The following is a 20612-nucleotide window of genomic DNA, read 5'->3' on the forward strand; positions in this document are numbered from 1 at the left end:
CATTCAGTAACAACCCTCATATCTGTACCAAACAACAACAAAACCCAATAAGCTTTTATTTTTGCCCATGCAGCTTTTCTGGTTGATAAAACTAAAAGTAATCAGAGTTGATGATAACAAAATGGAGTTTCTTTGAGATAAAGTGAAGAATTTACAAGAACTTAGGTTTTTGAACATCACAAAAAAATTAGTCAAAAACATTACAAATAATATTTGTTCAGATCCAAAGGGATCTTAACAGGCTGGATCAATGGGCTGAGACTAATGGCATGGGGTTTAACAAGGCCAAATGCCGGGTCCTGCGCTTAGGGCACAACAACCCTCTGGAACTACAGACTAGGGGAAGAGTGGCTGGAAAGATGCATGGAGGAGAAGGACCTGGGGGTGCTGGTTGACAGCAGCTGAACGTGAGCCAGCAGTGTGCCCAGGTGGCCAAGAAGGCTAATGGCATCTTGGCTTGTATCAGAAACGGTGTGACCAGCAGGTCCAGGGAGGTTATTCTGCCCCTGTACTTACACCTTGAACACTGTGTCCAGTTCTGTGCCTCTCGCTACGAGAAGGATGTTGAGGCTCTGGAGCGTGTCCAGAGAAGAGCAATGAAGCTGGTGAGGGGGCTGGAGAACAAATCTTATGAGGAGCGGCTGAGAGAGCTGGGGTTGTTGAGCCTGGAGAAGAGGAGGCTGAGGGGAGACCTCATTGCTCTCTACAACTACCTGAAAGGAGGTTGTAGAAAGGAGGGTGCTGGCCTCTTCTCCCAAGTGACAGAGGGCAGGACAGGGGGAATGGCCTCGAGCTGCGCCAGGGGAGGTTCAGACTGGACATGAGGAAACAATTTTTCACAGAAAGGGTCATCGGGCACTGGCAGAGGCTGCCCAGGGAGGTGGTGGAGTCACCATCCCTGGAGGTGTTTAGAAGACGGGTAGACGAGGTGCTCAGGAACACGGTTTGGTGGCAGACAGGGACGACTGGACTCGATCAGAGACACCCCTGTCCCTCTCCTTTCCGCGGGGCCCGGCCGCTCCCCGACGGCCAATGGCACCGCCCCCGCTCGGCCGAGCCCCCCCTGCCCGCCAATGGCGCCGCTCGCAGCCCGGCAGGTTCCGTCACGCCGCGGAGCGCCGCCGCCCATTGGCCCGCGAGCGGCCTCGCGTCACATGGGCAGAGATCGGCCGAGCGCCGGGGCGGTGTCTGCGGGCGATGCTCAGCGCGATGCCGAGCGCGATGGAGGCCGGTGGGGCCCTACTGGAGCGCGTAGCCGCCGGCAGCCCCCTGTCCCTGGCGCTCGCCGCCTCCGCCTTCGCGCTCAGCCTCGGCTTCCTCTTCCAGCGGGGCTACCGGCACCGCCGCGGCGCGGGGCAGCGGGTAAGAGCGGGGCGGGGAACACGGCTGCGGCGGCGAGCGGCTTCATGGGATCGTAGAACGGTTTCGTTTGGGAGGGACCTTAAAGTTCATTCAGTTCCAGTCCCCCAATGCCATGGGCAGGGACACCTCCCATGAGACCAGGCTGCCCAAGGCCCCATCCAACCTGGCCTTGAACACCTCCAGGGATGGGGCAGCCACGCCGTCCCTGGGCAACCTGTGCCAGTGCCTCAACACCCTCATGGTGAAGAAATTCTTCCTTATGTCTAGTCTAAATCCATCCCTTTCCAGTTTATACCCATTGCCCCTCGTCCTATCACTACAGGCCTTTGTGAACAGTCCCTCCCCAGCTTTCTTGTAGCCCCTTCAGGTACTGGAAGGTCACTATAGGGTCTCCTTGGAGCCTTCTCTTCTCCAGGCTGAATATCTTAATTGTGCCTGTTTTGTTGTAATCTCTGCCACTTTTAGATACGGCTTATTAATTAGTAAAAAGCGATAACTGATTATTAAAAATATTAATAATTATTTATGAATAATAAATAATGAAAATAACAATACTGATCTATTAAACAAGAATCTGTTGTCCAAAGTTAGCCCTTTCACAAAAGAGTTGGAACAAAACACGTATAGAATCATAGAATGGTTGGGGTTGGAAGGGACCTTAAAGATCCATAGATCCCACTCTGCAATGGGCAGGGACACCTCCCACCAGACCAGGCTGCCCAAGGCCCCATTCAACCTGGCCTTGAACACCAGGAATGGGGTATCCACAGCTTCCCTGGGCAACCTGTGCCAGTGCCTCACCACGCTCATCATGAAGAATTTCTTCCTAATGTCTAATCTAAGTCTTTCCAATTTATAGCCATTCCCCCTAGTCGTATCTCTCCATGCCCTTGTAAAAAGTCCCTCCCCCCCTTCCCTGCAGGCCCCCTTCAGGTACTGGAAGATCACTGGAAGGTCTCCTCGGAGCCTTCTCTTCCCCAGGCTTGACAAGCCCAACTCTCTCAGCCTGTCCTCATATTGTGGGTGCTCCAGCCCTCTGATCATCTTTGTAGCCCTCCTCTGGACACATTCAAAGAGTTCAATATCCTTCATATATTGGAGATTCCAGAACTGGACACAGTACTCCAGGTGGGTTCTCGTGAGTGGAGGCAGAGCCTGTGCCTGGCACCGCTTCATCAGTGCAGCCCACGGACCTGTGAAACTCAGTGCTGAGATGAGGTGGATGCCTTTGGGGGGACTGTTCAACAGATTGTCAACAGTGTTTTATTTCTGACTCATTCTTCCCAGCTGAATCATCTTTTTACTTTGCTTTTGGAGGTGGGTTAGCAAGCATCGTAATCAAGTTAGTTTTATTTAAACTCTGCTGCTTTTAAATGTGGCTTACTGATTAGTAAAAATAACTTATTATTAAAAATATTAATAATGTTTTATTAATAATAAATTATATTAGTAAAGATAACATTTATTTAAAAAATATCTGTTGTCCAAAGTTGGCCTTTTCACAAAGCAGTTGAAACAAAACGCGTATAAAGGCTCTTCTATGTTTAGTTTTAATGTAAGTGGACAAGATTTATTATTTTCTGAAGAAAATTCAATATTTGCTTTTCTCTTTCTTCCTCAGAAATACCCACCTTATATTTCATCAAGCATCCCTTTCCTTGGACATGCAATCGCATTTGGAAAAAGCCCCATTGAATTTCTGGAAAATGCTTATGACAAGGTACGTTTTCCCACACAACAAGCTGAGCATAATGCTAAAATATTGTGGTGTATCTGTCAAGTTCTCTATTTGGAACCTGTTAAAATCAGTTCATTCTAGGATGTTTGCTGCCTTGAGTGCAGAACAGGCTCCGGTCTCTTCAGATCTCTTTATGTACATCGTTGTTAGAGAAATAGTGTTTTCTGAGATATCGCTTGTATTTCAGATTTAAAATCATATCTGTGTATTTGGGTAGCGCTCACAGCTGGATCATAAGTTAATTAAAAAGCCATTTTCATGACATTATTTCTTTCTGACTCTTTATTAATTTGTGATCAGGCTGGAATGTAGCTGACCACCTCTGTAGGAAATTTGATGAATTTTAAGGCCTTCTCCAGAGTTTAAAGAGCTGGTATATAAAGCGATATAATTATATATGTAGTATAAAGGTTTTATACAACAACAGTCCAAAAGAAACAGACTAAGGCAGTGGAACCTTAGTTGCAATGAAATAAGATTCAATGATATGTTTCACATTGTCTAAAATATAAGTTTAAATCTCAGCTTGATTAGCTTAGAGAAAGCCGAATTTAGTATGTGAAAATCTGCTGGTTCTTCTTAAATCTTAAGAAGATCTTAAGAATAAGATCTTAAACTCTTATTTGCTTTTAATTACCTCTGCATAACTCCAAATCCAGAATTTTTGGGGCAGGATTTTTGGATTACTGGAGGCTGTATGTGCTGTAATCTCCATGCTACTTTTTGCAGTGTAATTGATCTTTTATTTAAGTTTTTAAAACTAAATGGTTTTAAAATGTGCAAGATCATGTATGCTCATTATAATGCTAGATATCTTTTTAAAGTATATTGAGATCAGAATTGAAATGTGGTTTAAAATATTTATATCTTTATTAAATCTCTAGACACCTCTTGGGAAAGTGATTTATGAAAGATTGTACATAAATAGATATGAATTTAATGATTTGTGTTGTTCTTATTTTAAATAAACATTTTGGGTTTTTTCTCTCTTAGTATGGACCTGTGTTCAGTTTCACTATGGTTGGCAAGACATTCACATACTTACTGGGTAGTGATGCTGCTGCTCTCCTCTTCAATAGTAAAAATGAAGATTTGAATGCAGAAGATGTATACTCTCGGTTAACTACACCGGTTTTCGGCAAGGGAGTTGCTTATGATGTCCCTAATGCAGTATGTATTTTAAATATGAGTAGAAAAGTAGCATAATTTAAATTCTGAGTAGGCAGCCGTGAGCTCTTGGCTCTATATGATGAGGTTCTGTGTTCATACACAATTCTGGCATATTGCAGGTAGATTGTCTCGGTTGGATAATCAAGACTGAACATGTTTATGTTGCTTTACTTACCGCCTGGCCATTCGTCAGTCTGGATGCTATTTTTTTCTTCTTGAAACCATCTAATTCTGCCATAGAAGAAAAATTAATAAGTTTCTTTTTTTCCTTCTGTTATAGCATGCCACTGACTACAGTTCAGTTTTCCCTTGCAAGCAACTTTAGGTCTTCTTTCTGAGAGAGCTTTAAGAGAGTGAGTTTTTAATTTATGCCACAAGAAATCTAGATACGGGAGTATTAATATGACAATTTGCACCGCAAGTTTTGTCTTGCTCAGACAAATATCAGTCTATATTTGTTGACAAAAACCAGTCCATATTTGATTACAGAATACAGTCTGCATGGGTCTGGAAGCACAATGACTATGTCTTTTGGCATTGTTTCTGAGCTAAGCCTGGGTTGCCTTCTGGTTTGTACATGTCGTCTGGCATGACAGACACTTAAACTGCACAACCCAACTTTTCTGTGTACAGACTTGCTCTTCACAGGGTCTCTTTATTCAGTGTATGTTAACATCTGCAGTCCATTGAAAAACAGGGTAGTCTGGTGGCAGAAGCAGCATTGTGATATACTTAAGTTTTGGGTTTTCAGCTTTGGCCTATTTTTGTTTGTGTAGTAGCCAGCTGTTTGAGTTGTAATAGTTTTAGTGGCCAACAAGACTTCTTCTCCTCACTGTGTTTTTTCATTCTCCCCTGCTGAAGGTACTTGAAGTGATTGTTGCTCTCTTAATTATGTGGCTTGGGTGCAGTAATCACTAGCCCTTTTTTTTCCTGCACACCACCATTTTGCAGTGACCCACAAAGTATATATGTTGATCTTACCTCATTCTTTTGGAAATCTCATGTAACTGACTGCCAAAGACTTTTCAATTCTTAAATAAATGAGAACTTACTTGTCTCCTGCTTTGTCAGGAAGTGTTAAATTACGGATAGATAGTGTCACAAAGTTTGAGGGGAAAGTTGGTTGGGTGGTAGTTTTTTTTGCACGTGATGGACTTACATAGCTCCTTGCCATCCCTTTGTGAATGAAACCAGCAGGACTGCAGCCTGGATAACAAGTAGGAGATAATTTCTTTTGTCCTAGGAGACTTCTTCCACAAGTGGGGTAATTCTGACACTCTTGGTGCTACTAGTTATGATTGTTGGAGGTCAAGTTAAAAAAATCAGTGGTGGAGTCAGGAATCCCTTCTGTAGCTTCTAGAGCGGAGAGGGAGGGGACTTGATTGCAATACGTCTTTCATGTTCCTTTTTGCTATAAACTAGTTTCAGAGAAGTGTTTGTGAATCAGACCTAGACTGCTGAGTCAGCCAGATTTTCACGGTTGTACATGTTCCATGGATTCTGGCTGTTGTGGGGTGTCTGCTTGAAACTGAGAGGTGCTGTTTTATCTCTTAATTCTATGAAAATTCATCCACTTGTTACAGCTGTCTTGACTTCTGCTTTCATGCTCTACAGTTCATGCCTGGGTTTGAAAGTGTGTCTTTCAAGAGCTAGTTTTTTTGATGGCATCCAGTCTCATCCTTCAGGAGTTTTATAGAACTTTCTATAAGTTCCTTGGAAATGAGCAACTCTTATAGTTTAACACTGTATTCTTCAGGCATATAGGGATGATGAAGGCCTACTGCATTGGTCCACCTTGTACTTCTTGAAATCGGGTCTTTTTCTAGAGTTACCCTATTCTTTCCCTGTAGTATGTTTGGATTCTGCTTTAGTCAAGAGATTAATCTTTTTGTATTCCTCAGCCATTGAGTGTCTGTGGATAAGTCTACTTCATTCATACTTTTGGTACTAGAAGGAGTTCTTTTTATCTCTGCAGATTCAGGTTCCTCAGAAAGTCACTTGGGATACTTTTTTCCAAAGCTAGGAGATGGAGGGGGGTTGTTATTGGGATCCAGGGGCTATGTCTAGCTGTGTGTTTCCCTGTATGAAGCTAGGGATGTAGCATGTCTGCTTGTGGCCAGAATGCATCTGCTAGTGGTGGGCTGTCTTTTTTTTGCGCGGTGTTATCACCGCTTTTCATTTCAGATATCTACCGGGAAGGCATTTAGAGAGCGCAGCCACTGCTTACAATTGATTACTTGTTAGAATGTAACTGATGACTCTTTACAAGGAAGGAGTTACTTGTTTACCAGTAATTTTGGTAACTGTTTGTTGATATGCATAGTCTATATATCAACTTGTATTCACTCTGTATCCTCCCGTCAGAGGTTTTGCAGATGGTTTTGCATTGAGAGGAGCCGAAATGGCAGAGGGTGTGCTCACTCCTGTGTGTCATTCCTGTCTCCATCAAGCTGGAGATGGAGATGGGCCTAGCACGTTGCAAGGGAAAATGTGCTTGTTCCTTTGCGCTGTGGCATGCCTACCCTCTGGCAGGCTGCTGGAGTCCCCACTGCACTCTTAAAACAGAAGTTTCTAGAAAGAAACCCTTCTTCTTATGCCTTTTGTTTTGTGAATAACTTTATAAGACATGCAGAGGCCTTGATGGGAAGACAGTTTTTTGTGTACTGCTCATGGTATAGCATAGATTTATAGGGCAGATGCCCTAATTCATAATTAGGGCTTAAAAATTCATTGAATACATTTCCAAGTATGTATCCTGTCAATCCATTGATTGGTTGTCATCCAGTAATGGGCTTTTTACGAGTGCCTTTGTTAGCTGTGGGTCTGTGCAAAGAAAAAGGAAGAGGTGAGAACACGAATCTCACCGTTTTCCTAGGAAGCAGTTTGCTTCCTGCTACTGTGTCTTACTTCCTGGGCAGTGAGATTAGAGGGCCTTGTAAAAGAAAGGTGCATCTCTAGACCAAGGGTGGGGATTACTGCATGAAAGAAGACAGATGCTCGCGGGAGAGAAAGCAAGGAGGCCACATAACAGGGAATGCAGACTGAATCCAGACTTTGCAAGGACAGGTCTGATCATGTTTGTGCTTATGTATTTAAAGTGCATTCTGTCTTTCCAACTTGAATTATTTTTGTATCTTGAGGTATAAAGTTTAACAAAGACATTAAAATTATTTTCTGTTTTGGTACTGTAAAAAGAGAGAATTGTAGCTGCTTTGAGGTGGTATTTTAGTTGGAAGTTACTCAGCTTTTGCTTGAAAACAAAGTATGTGAAAAATGGAATATTATCTATTATTAAAATCAGAGTATCTGTTGTACCCTACAGTCTTAATCGTAACTTCTTTGTAATCCTGTATGTTTTTATAGTACAAATGATAAGTTGTTAATTATGTTAATATGATGATCCTTGTACTGATTGCTTTTTCTGTCTTCTTCCTTCAGTTATTTTTGGAACAGAAGAAGATGCTCAAAACTGGGCTAAACATTGCCCAGTTTAAACAGCACGTATCTGTGATTGAAGAAGAAACAAAAGAATACTTCAAAGCATGGGGAGAGAGTGGAGAAAAAAGTAAGCAAGATCAGATGCATTTTTTTTCTCAGATTTTCTGGGAGAGTATTAAGGCCGTGCAGTATGGTTTTGTAAATGATATACTGCACTATTAAAGAAATAAATAATGACATAGGTAAGACTGTAAGGAACATCAAAAGAAATGTGCAAAATACAGATTTTATTTAATCAAATTTAGGGCTATTGGAGAGTAAAGCTGCTTAGAAAATTACAACAGGAGGAATGGGACTGCCTAAGTTTCGCTTTCTCAGTCAGCTAGTAGGCAGTGTACCCGTTGCCTGGCTGAATCATGCTCGATTGGCGTGATTTGAGTCAGCTCAGTGTAGCCACCTCTTAGTCCCTAGGAAAAGATACTGCAGAGCCTGTCAGAGATTGTAGCTCAGGGATCTTCTACACTGAAGAACTGCATCCTTGAAGCTGATAAAATTAGGTTAGTGATCTAAGTGGAATTCTTTTATTTCCCACCTATCTTTCCCCACTAGCCTGCTAGACATAGCCTATCACTATTGTTGCAAACCCACAGTCGCATAACAGGGTCAGCAATACTATTTATTTAAACTTATATATCTATAGTATGCATATTTTATTAATATTATGTATTTAGTTAATATAATGCCTATATTTTAATACAATCTATTTAAAGGTATATGATACAGGTAAAGATATACATATTATCATATTAAATATATAAATGTTTTTTATTTAGTAATAATTAAGTCGACAGCAAAACTGTTTTCCCATGGATCTGGATTTCAAAGTTAATTTTTGATCACTCCTTTTATACTTATTAAGAATTATGCTGTGCCGCATAGCTTAATTGGGAAGGATTACTACTTCTCCTAGAAAAACTAGAAAAACATACCTTAGAAAATAATTGTTGAAATTGATCATCTGACTAAAAAATTGTTTGTAGAGAGATCTGAAAGACAGAGGGAAATTTAAAATTAGGTGCTTTGTTGTCCTAGTAAACAGTCTAAAACTGTTTAAAGTTATTAATCTGTTAATTTTCACTTCAACACAAAAATAATCTGTAAAACACAACAGTAACATTTTTCACATCTTTCCTCAGACCTGTTTGAAGCCCTTTCAGAACTTATTATTTTGACAGCAAGCCACTGCTTACACGGGAAGGAAATAAGAAGCTTACTGAATGAGAAGGTGGCGCAGCTGTATGCCGATTTGGATGGAGGTTTTACTCATGCTGCCTGGCTTCTGCCAGGCTGGCTGCCTCTGCCAAGCTTCAGGTACCAGAAGTAACAGATGAAGCAACTTAAGCATTATATCTAAATGTCTTTTTTGTTCATGTTCTCCCTCACCCCCATTTCTTTTTTGTAAGCTATTCTAGATGTCCCAATAAATCCTCATAAGCATTTCATGCATTACTTTGTATAAAGTTGCTAATACAAGTGTTTTGAATCGCAGACGTCGAGATCGAGCGCACAAAGAAATAAAGAATATTTTCTACAAAGTTATCCAGAGACGTCGGAAGTCTGAGGAAAAGGAGGATGACATGCTTCAAACTCTAATTGATGCTTCATACAAGTAAGACAAGGGTTTGAAGACTACTCGTGTATAGATGTTTTAGCTTTGAGCTCTTCAGTTAAAACTGTCTACCAAAAAAGAAGAAATAGTCCCTCATGTTCAGAATTGTTGTTGTTGCCGGCAATTGGTCCTAGCTGTGTTCTTAAAAACAGCTTAAAAACTTCACTTGTAAATGGTTATTCTGATTCTTGAGATTTTCATCAGTGGCCACAAGGATGCTTCCTTTATTTTCACTGGCGGCTCAGTAACGGTTTTCTTCACGGCTCCTCGACAGCCTCTTGTTCTTCTGTCTCCCTCCCCATAATCTTTTGCTGCTCTAGTTAGGAAAGGCAACAGTGGAGAAGAAGGAAAAAGTACTACCTGAGTTAAAATGTAATTGCTACTGTAACTGGAAACCTGATGAAATGAAGCTTTAATGTGACACCTTTCAACCTAGGGATGGCCGTCCACTGACAGATGACGAAATTGCTGGGATGCTTATCGGGTTGCTCCTAGCGGGGCAGCACACGTCCTCCACCACCAGCGCCTGGCTTGGCTTTTTCATAGCCAGGGACAAATCAATACAGGATCAGTGCTACGCAGAACAAAAAGCAGTTTGTGGGGATGACTTGCCACCATTAACTTATGACCAGGTTTGTATGTTACATTATTCTTGCTGGGTATTTTCGTATGTTTAGATGCTTATTTAAAGAAACAAATGTGAAATACAGTCATGTGCTTTGTGTTAGAATCATAATTTGGCACAGCCACTCTGTGATAACGCTGCTTACCAACATATCTCTTCCCCTCCAAGTAAATTTTCAGCTTGCTACTGTATTTTAAAATCAGCGTTGATCAAGGAAATTGCAGTTTCTACAGTGTCTGTTTAATAAATGATAGTTCTGTACTGGAGGAAAATCTTCATATTTCCACTGAAGTGATACAGTGTGACCTTTTTTAATTAGGCACCAGAAAACACTGGTGAGACAGATGAGTAAGAAACCAGTTGTACATGATTGCACTGGTCAGAGATTTTTTTTCCTCCTTAATTGAACCAAATAAAAAAAAAAAAGAAATTGTCAGGGTGGCTCACAAAATACACATGAATGAGCTCCTTACTCTGAGTTTTGTTTGTTTTTTTTTTTAAATGGTATACATTCTGTTTGTGTCGAATAAACTTGGCTATGTTTTGATGTATTGTTTTGTCTATATTTTCAGCTCAAGGATCTCAGTTTGCTGGATCGCTGTCTGAAAGAAACTTTACGACTTAGACCTCCTATAATGACCATGATGAGAATGGCCAAAACTCCCCAGGTGAGTACCCTTGTTGGAGCAGACTTCACTGCAGTGGAGTAGGGCTGGAAATGGCCAGGTGGGGGAGTCCCAGGTGGCAAAAGGAAAAACGTCAGTGAACGGTGGTTGCTGGCGGGGTTGAAAGCTGATGGTAGCCTGGCTTATACCAGGGGGAGTGTAGCTGGTGTTGATTGAGGAAAGCAATTAATACCTTGAACATGGTCATTGATACCTTCATCTGGAATTGTGTCCGGTTTTGGACCCCTTCAGCCCCCAGCAATCAAGATGGTGATGAGATGAAGAAAGCAGAGGGCCACCACGATGGCATGAGATTGCAGCACTTGTTCTGTGAGGAGAGGTTGAGGGAACGGGGTTTGTTCAGTCTGGGGAAGGGAAGGTTCCGAGGGGATGCCATAAACAAGCATGTGCAGTCTTATTCAGTAAAACTGCCCATTTCTTTTAGCTGTTACCAGTCTCACTTGAACTTAATTTGGTGCTACCACTTAAAGATACCTTTTGCTTGCCAGGTATTTTTAATAGCCAACATGGAAAAATTGGGCTTGCATTTAATACAATACGAGCTAAACCAATCTGAAGTTTGCTGTTTGTACAAATCAGATAGAAAGTCAAATAAGTAAAATTTAATTTTTTAAATGAATGTCCCTTTTTAAAAAAAAAATTGTAGAACTGCCAGCCTTACTAAAGCAGCTGAAAGGTTCCTGTAGCTCGAACATTGTGCCCTGTTCAGTGTTCCCCAGCAAAGTATTAGGCTGCATTCATTTTAAACAAGCTTGGCCAAAATCTCTTGAAATTCAAGCCCCACAACAAAGCGCTTCAGGTGACGCTTCACAAATTTTCTCCATTTTTCTTTTTGATATTTTGGAGTCTTGTCTCTTCTCTCATAGACAGTTGCTGGATATGATATTCCCCCTGGCCATCAGGTCTGTGTATCTCCCACTGTTAACCACAGACTCCGGGACTCCTGGAAAGATGCTTTAGACTTCAAGCCTGACCGGTATCTCCAAGATAACCCAGCAGCTGGAGAGAAATTTGCATATGTTCCATTTGGTGCTGGTGAGTAAGAAAACTGAGCAGAATGATTGTGTACTGAAGGGGCTCACACTGCTCAGCTCGCGCTGCTCAGCTCGTACAGCGCTTGAGGATTATTTTTATTCTTTCTATCACTGCCTGAAAGTTTTCTTACTGTGAAAGTGCTCTTAAAAGAATGAAATCAGCATTTTTGCATTACTAATAGTATGTATGATTCAGAGTAGCAATCAAAACAAATCTTTAGGTTAGCACATGTGACATTTGACTTAAGTGTTTTAAATGCAAGGTAAAACCTGGCAATACAAAGTCAGTTTAAGGCAGAGCAAAAATCTGCAGCATCACAACTGCTCAAACAGTTTGCAAATATCTCCACGGTAAGGTTGTATTTTATCTCTTTTCTCTGTATTGCAAATGCTGCTTTGGTGATACATAAATGAACTCAGAATACCAGTCTCATGCCAATTACAGAGTCTCATCCAAATTACTGTTTTATGTAGGTACAGCTTATGAAAACAAGACTTTCAGGGAGTTACGTTATGATGTATGTGCAGCATTGGTGTTTAGAAAGAAGCAATTACTGTCCATATAAAATCCTTAAAGTTAGCTTGTTGTCAGTGGTGATGTAATAACCTAAGTATCCTCATTGTTTTTTATGGCTTTCCTTCTAGGCCGTCATCGGTGCATTGGAGAAAACTTTGCTTATGTTCAGATTAAGGCTATTTGGTCTACTTTGCTACGTTTGTATGAATTTGATCTCATCGACGGCTATTTTCCGACTATAAATTATACAACAATGATACACACCCCTAATAACCCTGTTATCAGATATAAGAGGAGGTCACTGTAAATTTTGGAGCTAAACTCTTACTTATTTCAGTTGTGTAAAGTAACAGACTTTTGAATAAAATTGGACAAAGTGAATGGCAAACGGAAACTGTTGCAGCTACTGCTAGGAAAGCAACAATAACCTACCAACAACTGCCCAGTCTTTGCATCTGTTTTGATTGCCCACACTATTTAATCTTGCCCTGTATAATTTTTTGTTCTACAGATTTCTCATGGCATTTTTTTAAAGAAAAGGTGTCTTTTCTATTCGCGTATCACCTTTAAGGTGCATACCAGCTCTTTAAGGTGAAGAAATAAGTAATTTCTATAAACAGAACTCTTTGCTTTTGAAAAGTGATCGAGAACTGCTTTTCCCTGAAAGATAGAGGGGAAGGCTGTGTACCGTCCCTCTGTATCCAATTACAGCACATCCATCAGGGAACAGGCACTGAGGGAGAATGGATGTGGTGGTGCCCTACTTTCCTGGTTCTGTAACAAGCAAGCTAGGTATCATCTTGACTGAATTCTTGGAAGTGCCCATGAGCCTGCATAACAACCTGTTACTGTGCAGCTGAGTGGTCGGCAGGCTACACAGTCTTTTTCTGAGAATTTTCTGAGAATAAGCAATTTAAATGTCTAACTTGAAGCAGCTGTAAAATGCTGAAGTTTAGAAAACAATTTCTGGACTCAGTGATCTCTGAAAGCTTGATGTAAGTGTGAAATTAACAATATGGTGCTACAAGCAACGTTAATGTTGTAAATAACATGTTTGTGTACAAAACGGTCACAATTTATGTGAAATAGCTGAATGTTGTCCCCCTTGGTACTGAGTCATGCAGGGTTGTTAAATGGTGTTTGGTTCAAGAGCGGTGATGATGAACGGTAGTGAGCTCCGGCTCATCAGAACTTTGAATTAAATTTCTAAACAAACCACTTGTGGAAGTCTCTGTGTTCAACCCTGCCAGTTCTGAAAAGCTTTTATTAGTAAATTTGTAATAAACTTTCTCTCTTTCTTTCTTTCAAGTACAAAGTTGGTCATGCAAAGAGCTTCCTCAGGGCTCACTGGAGGAAGAGCTTTGCCCTGTCTCTCCTGTTCTAAACTCAGGTGTAACTATTATAAAACCTTGGGTTTGTATCACTCACAGCAACCGAGGGAGCGCAGGCTCTTCCCTTCCAGCTCCCTCAGCTGTGCCAAGGGTCTCGGGAACCAAGCTTGTTCCTGTTCTCTCTTCTAGTAAGCAGCAGCATTCTGGAATCTGCAAAAAGTAAAGCTGCCGCTGCCACCGCTAAGAGCAGGAGGAGCACAGTGTGAATAAAGGAGTGGTTCTTGAGCACCGTTAAAAGCATGAAGTCATCTTTATTTCAGTACTTTGACAAAATACCCCATAAAATTCAAAACTTCTACCATTACAAAAATAGGTCTCTACAAGTGATATTCTGTCTGCACCGCCAAGTAGCAAATATTATGAGTCATGTAACTTCAGTAGCCTTGCCAGAAAAAGTGCAAGTAAACTTCGCTGAACGTAGCTCAATTTCGTTAATACACAAGTTTCATCTTCGCACCCTTTTGATAAATACACACTTCATAAGTTAATCATTTAAATTAGCATTCCACAAATATACACGTATTTTAATAGTAGGGAAGGGGTTTTTTTTGTTTTGTTTTGCTTTTTTCTCCATGATCACAAAGTGCCTATATACATAAATCCCATTCCGCGTGGGTGTGCCAGGATGGAACTGTATACAATCGTCTAGCTGTTCAGATTGGTCCCACAATATACACGTACAACAGCACAGAAAGAGCACAGATTTACAGAAGGCAATCCGTTAGCATCACTGCCAGTGATGGAGATGGTGAAGGGGTATTATCTTCTGATACCCAGGTGCAACTGAGTGTACGAAGTCGAACCTGGGAGAGGGAAAAAGATTTTCATAAAGGTTACTTGGATAGACAGATAAGGATTCACCAATAGCATGTTATTTAGATGAATTAATGTGAAAGATTTTACATGGAAATCTTTTAAGAACAAAGATGAGGGATTCCTCAGATGAGGGATTTTATGCTGAAGTCAGACTTCAACACAATAACAGCAAAAATCACCCCTACATCAAGTCTGATAAATTATGTCCCATTGATCTGACAATTTTATTGATGTACTGCTTTTACGGCATAGAAATTATCATCATCTACAGGAGAAAAAGGCTGTAACTTCTGTAATCAAGGTGGTAGGAGAAGAAATTCCTACTCCTCAATCTCTAGGATACATTTTTCTCCATCTAGCTTTACAATCTTAATAAGATGCCAACTGAATCCTTGCTTCACGCTTACTGGAGATTAGGGAACACTGAAGTGTTACCAATAAATTAAAAGGCTGACAATGCCTAAACCCAGATATGTTTGTTATGTATCACAGAGAAACCAGTGCATGCTTTTTAACTTGGAATGGTGCCCTGTGCTATCCAGGAGTCACCGGGATGCCTGCCTGAGCCCTCACCTGACTGCACGCTGCCAAGTCGTCGCTGCAGTGCCTCCAGCCGATTGATGTAATCTGTTAAAGCTCTTTCAGGATCATAGTTCTGCAGCTGAGAGCAGGTGAAAGAGGCCGGGTTTAAGTCCGCATGCATACTGGGGAACCTGGGGGCAGAACAACACCTGTGTTTTCAGAAAGCGACAGTTCAAAAAACCCACAAGTATCAGCAGACACTGCAAAACACTGTAAGCAGGGATGCCTTCCTGACTGTGTATCCCTTAACATGCCCTTGTGGCAGCCAGCATGTCATAACCCATTTAACCTTGCTGCCACTCATTGCCCAAGCCATCACACAGCCTCTCCAAAGAACTTATTGCCTCCCACTTCACTCAGTTGCCTTTTCTTTCTACTGCACCTGATTTGTTGTTGCATTTCTATGGGACAAATACTAACCAGCAAATTCTTACTGAGACTGCAGCAGAAGCTGTCATAGATTCATGTTTGCTTTGCTATTAAGAAGCTTGTGTGAACAAGCTGCCGCTTTTACAGCATTCTGTCTCTTCAGTACTGTCTATAAGTAATAGTCAAAAGTGGATAAAATTGATTAAGCGTCTTTTCCAGGTAAACTGTTATGGTTGCCACAGACTAAGATTACAAACATTGAAGTTTATATATAAATGAAGATCCAAAATAGCAAGAATCTGATAATCAGTATAAAGGTCAGAGCCCACAACTCCCTATGAAGTAATCAAAGGCTGATGGCACTCCTAAAAACCTTACCTTTGGTGAAAAATACACGGTTTCACTGGTATCTGATTCACTGATACCTCTGGTATCACAGTTCAGTACAAGACATCAAAAGGGTTTAATCAAGACCATGCAGTGGAGCTACCAAGCAGCTTCCATGCATGTTCTAGCCATGAGGGCACTGACCCTCCCCCCAGCCATGGCAAGTGGCCCTGCTTTTCCCTTCCCTCAGTGGAAGGCACTGGAGCCAGTCCCTCTCTCCACCACACTGCTGTTAACAGCAAGGTTTGCTTGGACATAAAGCCTAGACTCTTAATGGAGGCTGGTGAACATCGCTCCATCCAGCCATCTGCCACCAGAACATGACATAAATCAGACAGCAGAAGTCTGCAAGCCTTGGCCTTGCTCAGGCAATCAGTCAATACACACTGAAGGCCTGAGATGTAATTGTGTATCCTTACAAAAAAGTAAAAAATCTTATAGCATGAAAGATTAGAAACCTTAGCAGCAAGCACTGATACATTCATTTAGTTACACGCTATTCTGACAGACAATAATCATTTAAAATACAACATCTTGAAAGTTTACAAGACATCTAGAAGACTCCATGTCTGACCTGGATCTGTAGGAATGCCTTTGTTCTCCATAAAGATCCATGCCACCGGAGAATGAATCAGGTCGTAATTCATTACCTAGAAATAGAAAAAGCAATGTCTTGAAAACTAAAAGTAACATCTTTCACACTTTACTGGGAATCTCAAATATGAGTTTTCTGTTTGCACATTACAGTGTTTAAACAACGACCACTTCCAGACTGTTTCGGGGAAAACCAGTGGTGCAATCCCGGTCTTGCTGGTGTTAATGAGAAAACTCTCACAGACAGTGCAGGACTGAGTTTTAGCGCAGACCTAGACAGAGAAAACCAGATTTCCCAAACTTTAAGCTATAACAAAAGAATGACAGGCTTTTGTCCTGAGCAAAAGACCAGGGAGGGCTGGTCAATCGCCTCTGTTGCCTCTGTGGGGTCCTGCAGTTGCTACAATTCCTCAGCTTGTCCCTGTCCTCAGCATCCCCTTTCAGAGCTTGGGAAGCAGAAACCTAATGGCGTAGCTAAAATTTTTACGAACAAATTCCGTAGGAAAGGTTGCTATATTTTTTTCAATCCAACCCACAATGGAGCAAAACAAGACCAAAGTGGAAGCAACTAATCAGTGGCTGTGCTAAGCATAGAAACTCTTAGAAATCAGAGAAATAGGTTAATCCAAGCAATTACACCAAAAGGAAGGGGGAATAGCGCCCCGTTCATTCCACATGAGGAATATACAAATTACAAATCATCTCTATTAAGGAGTGGTGTGACTTATGAATGCCGTTTTTTTTCAGTCATTACTGGATGATGACTTACCTGTGTTCTGGCTAAAGACATCCCTATTGACGCTAAGAATACCAGAGCCCGTAACTCTTTGCCATCGACGAACCAGGAACTTCATTCTGCATTTCAAATAAAAAAAAAAAAAGACTTCAGGATAAATGAAATAGTCTGCTAAAAGTAACCTGCTTCTTGTATTCTAGAAGGCATAAGAATTTCTTGAACATCAACCAAAATTAATGGATGAGTGTCTAAAACTTGAAGAGGAAACATCCTTATATGCTTCCCTAAGAAAAACACCTTTCGTCCAGATTTGCTTCTAGCTTCACCTCTGCAATTTGGGTGACTCCAGAGGTGCTGCATAAGTCCAAGCGGACAACAAATGGCTCAAGCACTTAAGCAACAGGGCATCAGCATTTTAAAATCATACTAAATAGACATTTTGCCCTGTTGCATCCCCTAAATTGTAACGACAGAGCGCTACAGGTAAAAGCCTCATTTACATGTATATGAATAGTTCCTTGAATTTATACACACAAGGCTCAGATCAATAGCAAGCAGAAGTACTTGGGAGTTCAAACCTTTGTAAGAAGTGCTACTAGCAACATGGCAGTGCTAGGCAGTAATAACCTTCACTTGTTCTTCCTCATCTATTCCCATTCATCCTCAGTCTGAGACCCAGTGTCTTGTGAATTCAAAGGACAACCCAGATGGACAGAATTATTTCATAAATCTGTATTATACTTACACGTAAGAATTTAACCTTTAAAGGAAATTAAGTTGCAGAAAATACCTTTATAAATAAGTGCATACCCTACAACTGCTAGTAACTTTCTTTTCTCTTAAGACTTTATCCAATAAACTCCACTTTTGATTGATTATTAAATACAGAGTCATTTTAAACTACAATCAGACTTTATTCTTATTACAGATTTTACCTATTCTCTGCTCAGCTTGTCACCCTACACATTATCTACTATATTAATGACTACCAAAACCATTTATTTAAACCAGTTGGAGCATGAGAAGTTCTAGATTCCACCTGATAACTAGAAAAGTATATATTAAACTGCACGGTCATAACTATTTGAAATCTAATTCCCTCCAGTTTACCTTGAAATTGCAATGGACACTCTGACAGCAGAGCGAAATCTTGTAAAACCCTTTGAATGGTGTGTGATAATTTCAAGGTCTGTGTAGGAAGGCTGCCCACCCATTCGTGCGATGAGGGCCAGTGTGGCTTCTTCACATTCCTGGAATCCGCCTAGTAGCAGCAGTAAATATTTTTTCTGATATATGAGAGCTTTCCGAAAGCTCTCTGCTCGTAGGTATTTGCCATAAATTCTCTACAACAACGGAAAAAAAAAGGACTCATAAGCTCCAAGAATTATTGCAGTTCTAAGATGTTTGACATCATTACTCCTACAGCATTTCTGTGATTAATAATTTCTTGCTATCGTGGAGAGGACTGTGCTACTGCTCACACTTGAATGTAGCTTCCTAACCTGAGGATCACCTCAGCAGCAAGGAAAAGAGCACACGCAAAAGGATAACTTAGGTGCTAGCGCATCATTCTTGCAGAGAAAAACTAAGAGACAGGCATCTGAGGGTGAAAATTTTAAAACTGCATTAATATCTGTTTACGTACAATAAGCAGAGCGAACATAATGAAAACCAGGCCCAAATCAAAATGAAAAAAGCAGCTGTAACCAGTGTGCAGGGTAACAAAATCTTCCTACCCTTAAAACAGCATTTTCAGAATCTGATCCCAGCTCTCGGAGGAAAGCTTCGCTCCTGAGCTCTGCTCTCAGCTTGGAGAGCTCTGCATCAGCTTGCTTCAAAGACTTCTGCAGTGACAGCTTCTCTCTGTTCCAAATTTCCTTCTCAGAGGCAACAAGAGTATCGATATTAACTCCAACATCCGATGACTGTCTAGAAGACTGAAGACAAAAGAAACTGAATTTGGACCACAGAGTTTGGAAGGGCTTGAATTGTGTCAGTCTAGTCATTGGTTTGGTAGAGAGCTCATAAAATTACTGAGAGAAAAACTACTCCTTGATGAATTTGAGGCTACCCCTGTGGCCTAACACCTCAGTGAGACTTTAATAGACTGATCAATGCCCTAGATAAATATAGCTTCTCCAAAAAAAAAAAAATCCCCCTCATTGGATAATACATGACCTTGAAGCTACCTGGATCTACCTGTGACTCATCCCAGTGATGAGATACAAATCAAAAAGGAGAAGCACATGGTATTTAAAAGACAAGAGCACTTAACAACAGGAAGCTGAGTAAAATCACAAAGTCTGCAATCAACAGAGTGAGTCAAGGTATCTTGACCACAGGACAAGAATAACTCACACCAATATACTCTGCAGGAGGAAAGCCCAGAAAGACAGTCAGCTTCATCCCTCCCATTTAGGTGATGAGGACAAAGAGAGTTAGGGTTATTTCACAGCATGATGCTTTTATGCTATATATGTGTATATATACGTGTGTGTGTATATATATATGTATTAAAAAAAATATACACATCGTTCTGTCAGTGCTACTGAAGACGTACGTAGTCTCCAGAAGGTTGTTTGTGCTGGTATCTTCTCAGTTCTTCCTCCAGTTTCATAACTGCATTCCTCAAATTATTCTTTTCTTCACTCAGTCTGCTGACAAAGCCCGTCAGCTCAGCATTTTGTCTCAGCAGCCTCTCAGTCAGTGAGCTAGATGGCGTCCCTGCTGGTAGCACTAGCTTCAGCTGGAAGGAAGAAAAAAAACCAGAGCTTGTATTAGAGTTGCTAAGTTGAAAATAACTGGCTTACAATGGAAAACTTCTGTAGATAATGACAATAATTTTGTAACAAGTTATATAAGGAAATCATAAATGTACATGTAAATTATAGATTAATGCTTATCTTCTCTGCCTATCCTGTATATCACAGCAGAAATTTTTCACACAAGCTCAACTGTACGAGCTATAATGATCTGCAAATCTTTTCTACTATGTTTGAATTTATCTAACTTAAAGGGAAAAAACAAAAAAAAAAGCTCTAAAGCTTTTTTCAAGTCATGTTGAAAACCCTTGCTTAAAATGCAGGTAAGGACCCAGATGAGCTCAGTCAAAATCAGTTACTGCTCAAGTTTTTGTAATAAACCATTTTACTGTATTGCTGAAATTTTACTGGAAGCTTATTTTACTTTGTAATTGCTCATTTTACTGCGAGGGTGGTGAGATCCTGGAACAAGTTCTCAAGAGAAGTAGCGGATGCCCCATCCCAGGAGGTGTTGGAGGCCAGTTTGGTTGAGGCTTTGAGCAATCTGATCCAGTGGGATGTGTCCCTGCCCATGGAAGGGGAGTTGGAACTGGATAATCTTTAAGGTACGATCCTATTTCATTTTTTACCCAAGTGCACGCTACTCACTCTTTGACTGCCTTTCTTTGGGTAAATAGAGTGCAGTTTAAGTAAATGTGTGTATCAACACAACACTGTAAATGTTAAAAGTCCATTT

The 20612-nt window shown here is 40.9% G+C and overlaps 2 protein-coding genes across 7 annotated transcripts in view; one reads left to right on the forward strand and one right to left on the reverse strand.

Moving 5' to 3' along the window:
- Nucleotides 1–1200: 1200 nt before the first annotated feature.
- LOC104057509 (lanosterol 14-alpha demethylase) lies at nucleotides 1201–13389 on the forward strand. The gene is made up of 10 exons (XM_054060707.1): nucleotides 1201–1362; nucleotides 2984–3082; nucleotides 4094–4270; nucleotides 7709–7835; nucleotides 8905–9079; nucleotides 9258–9377; nucleotides 9814–10009; nucleotides 10575–10670; nucleotides 11555–11723; nucleotides 12368–13389. The coding sequence occupies exons 1-10, from the start codon at nucleotides 1210–1212 to the stop codon at nucleotides 12544–12546; spliced, it is 1491 nt and encodes a 496-aa protein (XP_053916682.1). The 5' UTR covers nucleotides 1201–1209; the 3' UTR covers nucleotides 12547–13389.
- A 517-nt stretch (nucleotides 13390–13906) lies between these two features.
- AKAP9 (A-kinase anchoring protein 9) overlaps nucleotides 13907–20612 on the reverse strand; it is a 113994-nt gene continuing 107288 nt past the window's right edge. For 4 of the 6 annotated variants that reach the window (XM_054060703.1, XM_054060706.1, XM_054060702.1 and 1 more), the window contains 7 exons: nucleotides 19675–19860; nucleotides 18851–19051; nucleotides 18225–18457; nucleotides 17148–17233; nucleotides 16359–16434; nucleotides 15020–15159; nucleotides 13907–14433 (listed from right to left, as the gene is read on the reverse strand). In XM_054060703.1, the coding sequence (XP_053916678.1) occupies nucleotides 14390–14433; nucleotides 15020–15159; nucleotides 16359–16434; nucleotides 17148–17233; nucleotides 18225–18457; nucleotides 18851–19051; nucleotides 19675–19860 (966 nt within the window). In that variant the 3' untranslated portion in view covers nucleotides 13907–14389. The remainder of the gene's footprint in view (nucleotides 14434–15019; nucleotides 15160–16358; nucleotides 16435–17147; nucleotides 17234–18224; nucleotides 18458–18850; nucleotides 19052–19674; nucleotides 19861–20612) is intronic. The other 2 variants (XM_054060704.1, XM_054060705.1) reach the window with 2 other exon arrangements.

The sequence above is a fragment of the Cuculus canorus genome, chromosome 2, assembly GCF_017976375.1.
Source record: "Cuculus canorus isolate bCucCan1 chromosome 2, bCucCan1.pri, whole genome shotgun sequence".
Lineage (NCBI taxonomy): Eukaryota > Metazoa > Chordata > Aves > Cuculiformes > Cuculidae > Cuculus > Cuculus canorus.

What these genes read in the sequence shown, in the direction of transcription:
- LOC104057509 (XM_054060707.1), top strand. Translation starts at nt 1,210, where the DNA reads ATGCCGAGCGCGATGGAGGCCGGTGGGGCCCTACTGGAGCGCGTAGCC. An exon ending in CTAATTGATGCTTCATACAA is followed by an intron (nt 9,378 to 9,813) that starts GTAAGACAAGGG and finishes CTTTCAACCTAG; the next exon opens with GGATGGCCGTCCACTGACAG. An exon ending in ATATGTTCCATTTGGTGCTG is followed by an intron (nt 11,724 to 12,367) that starts GTGAGTAAGAAA and finishes CTTTCCTTCTAG; the next exon opens with GCCGTCATCGGTGCATTGGA.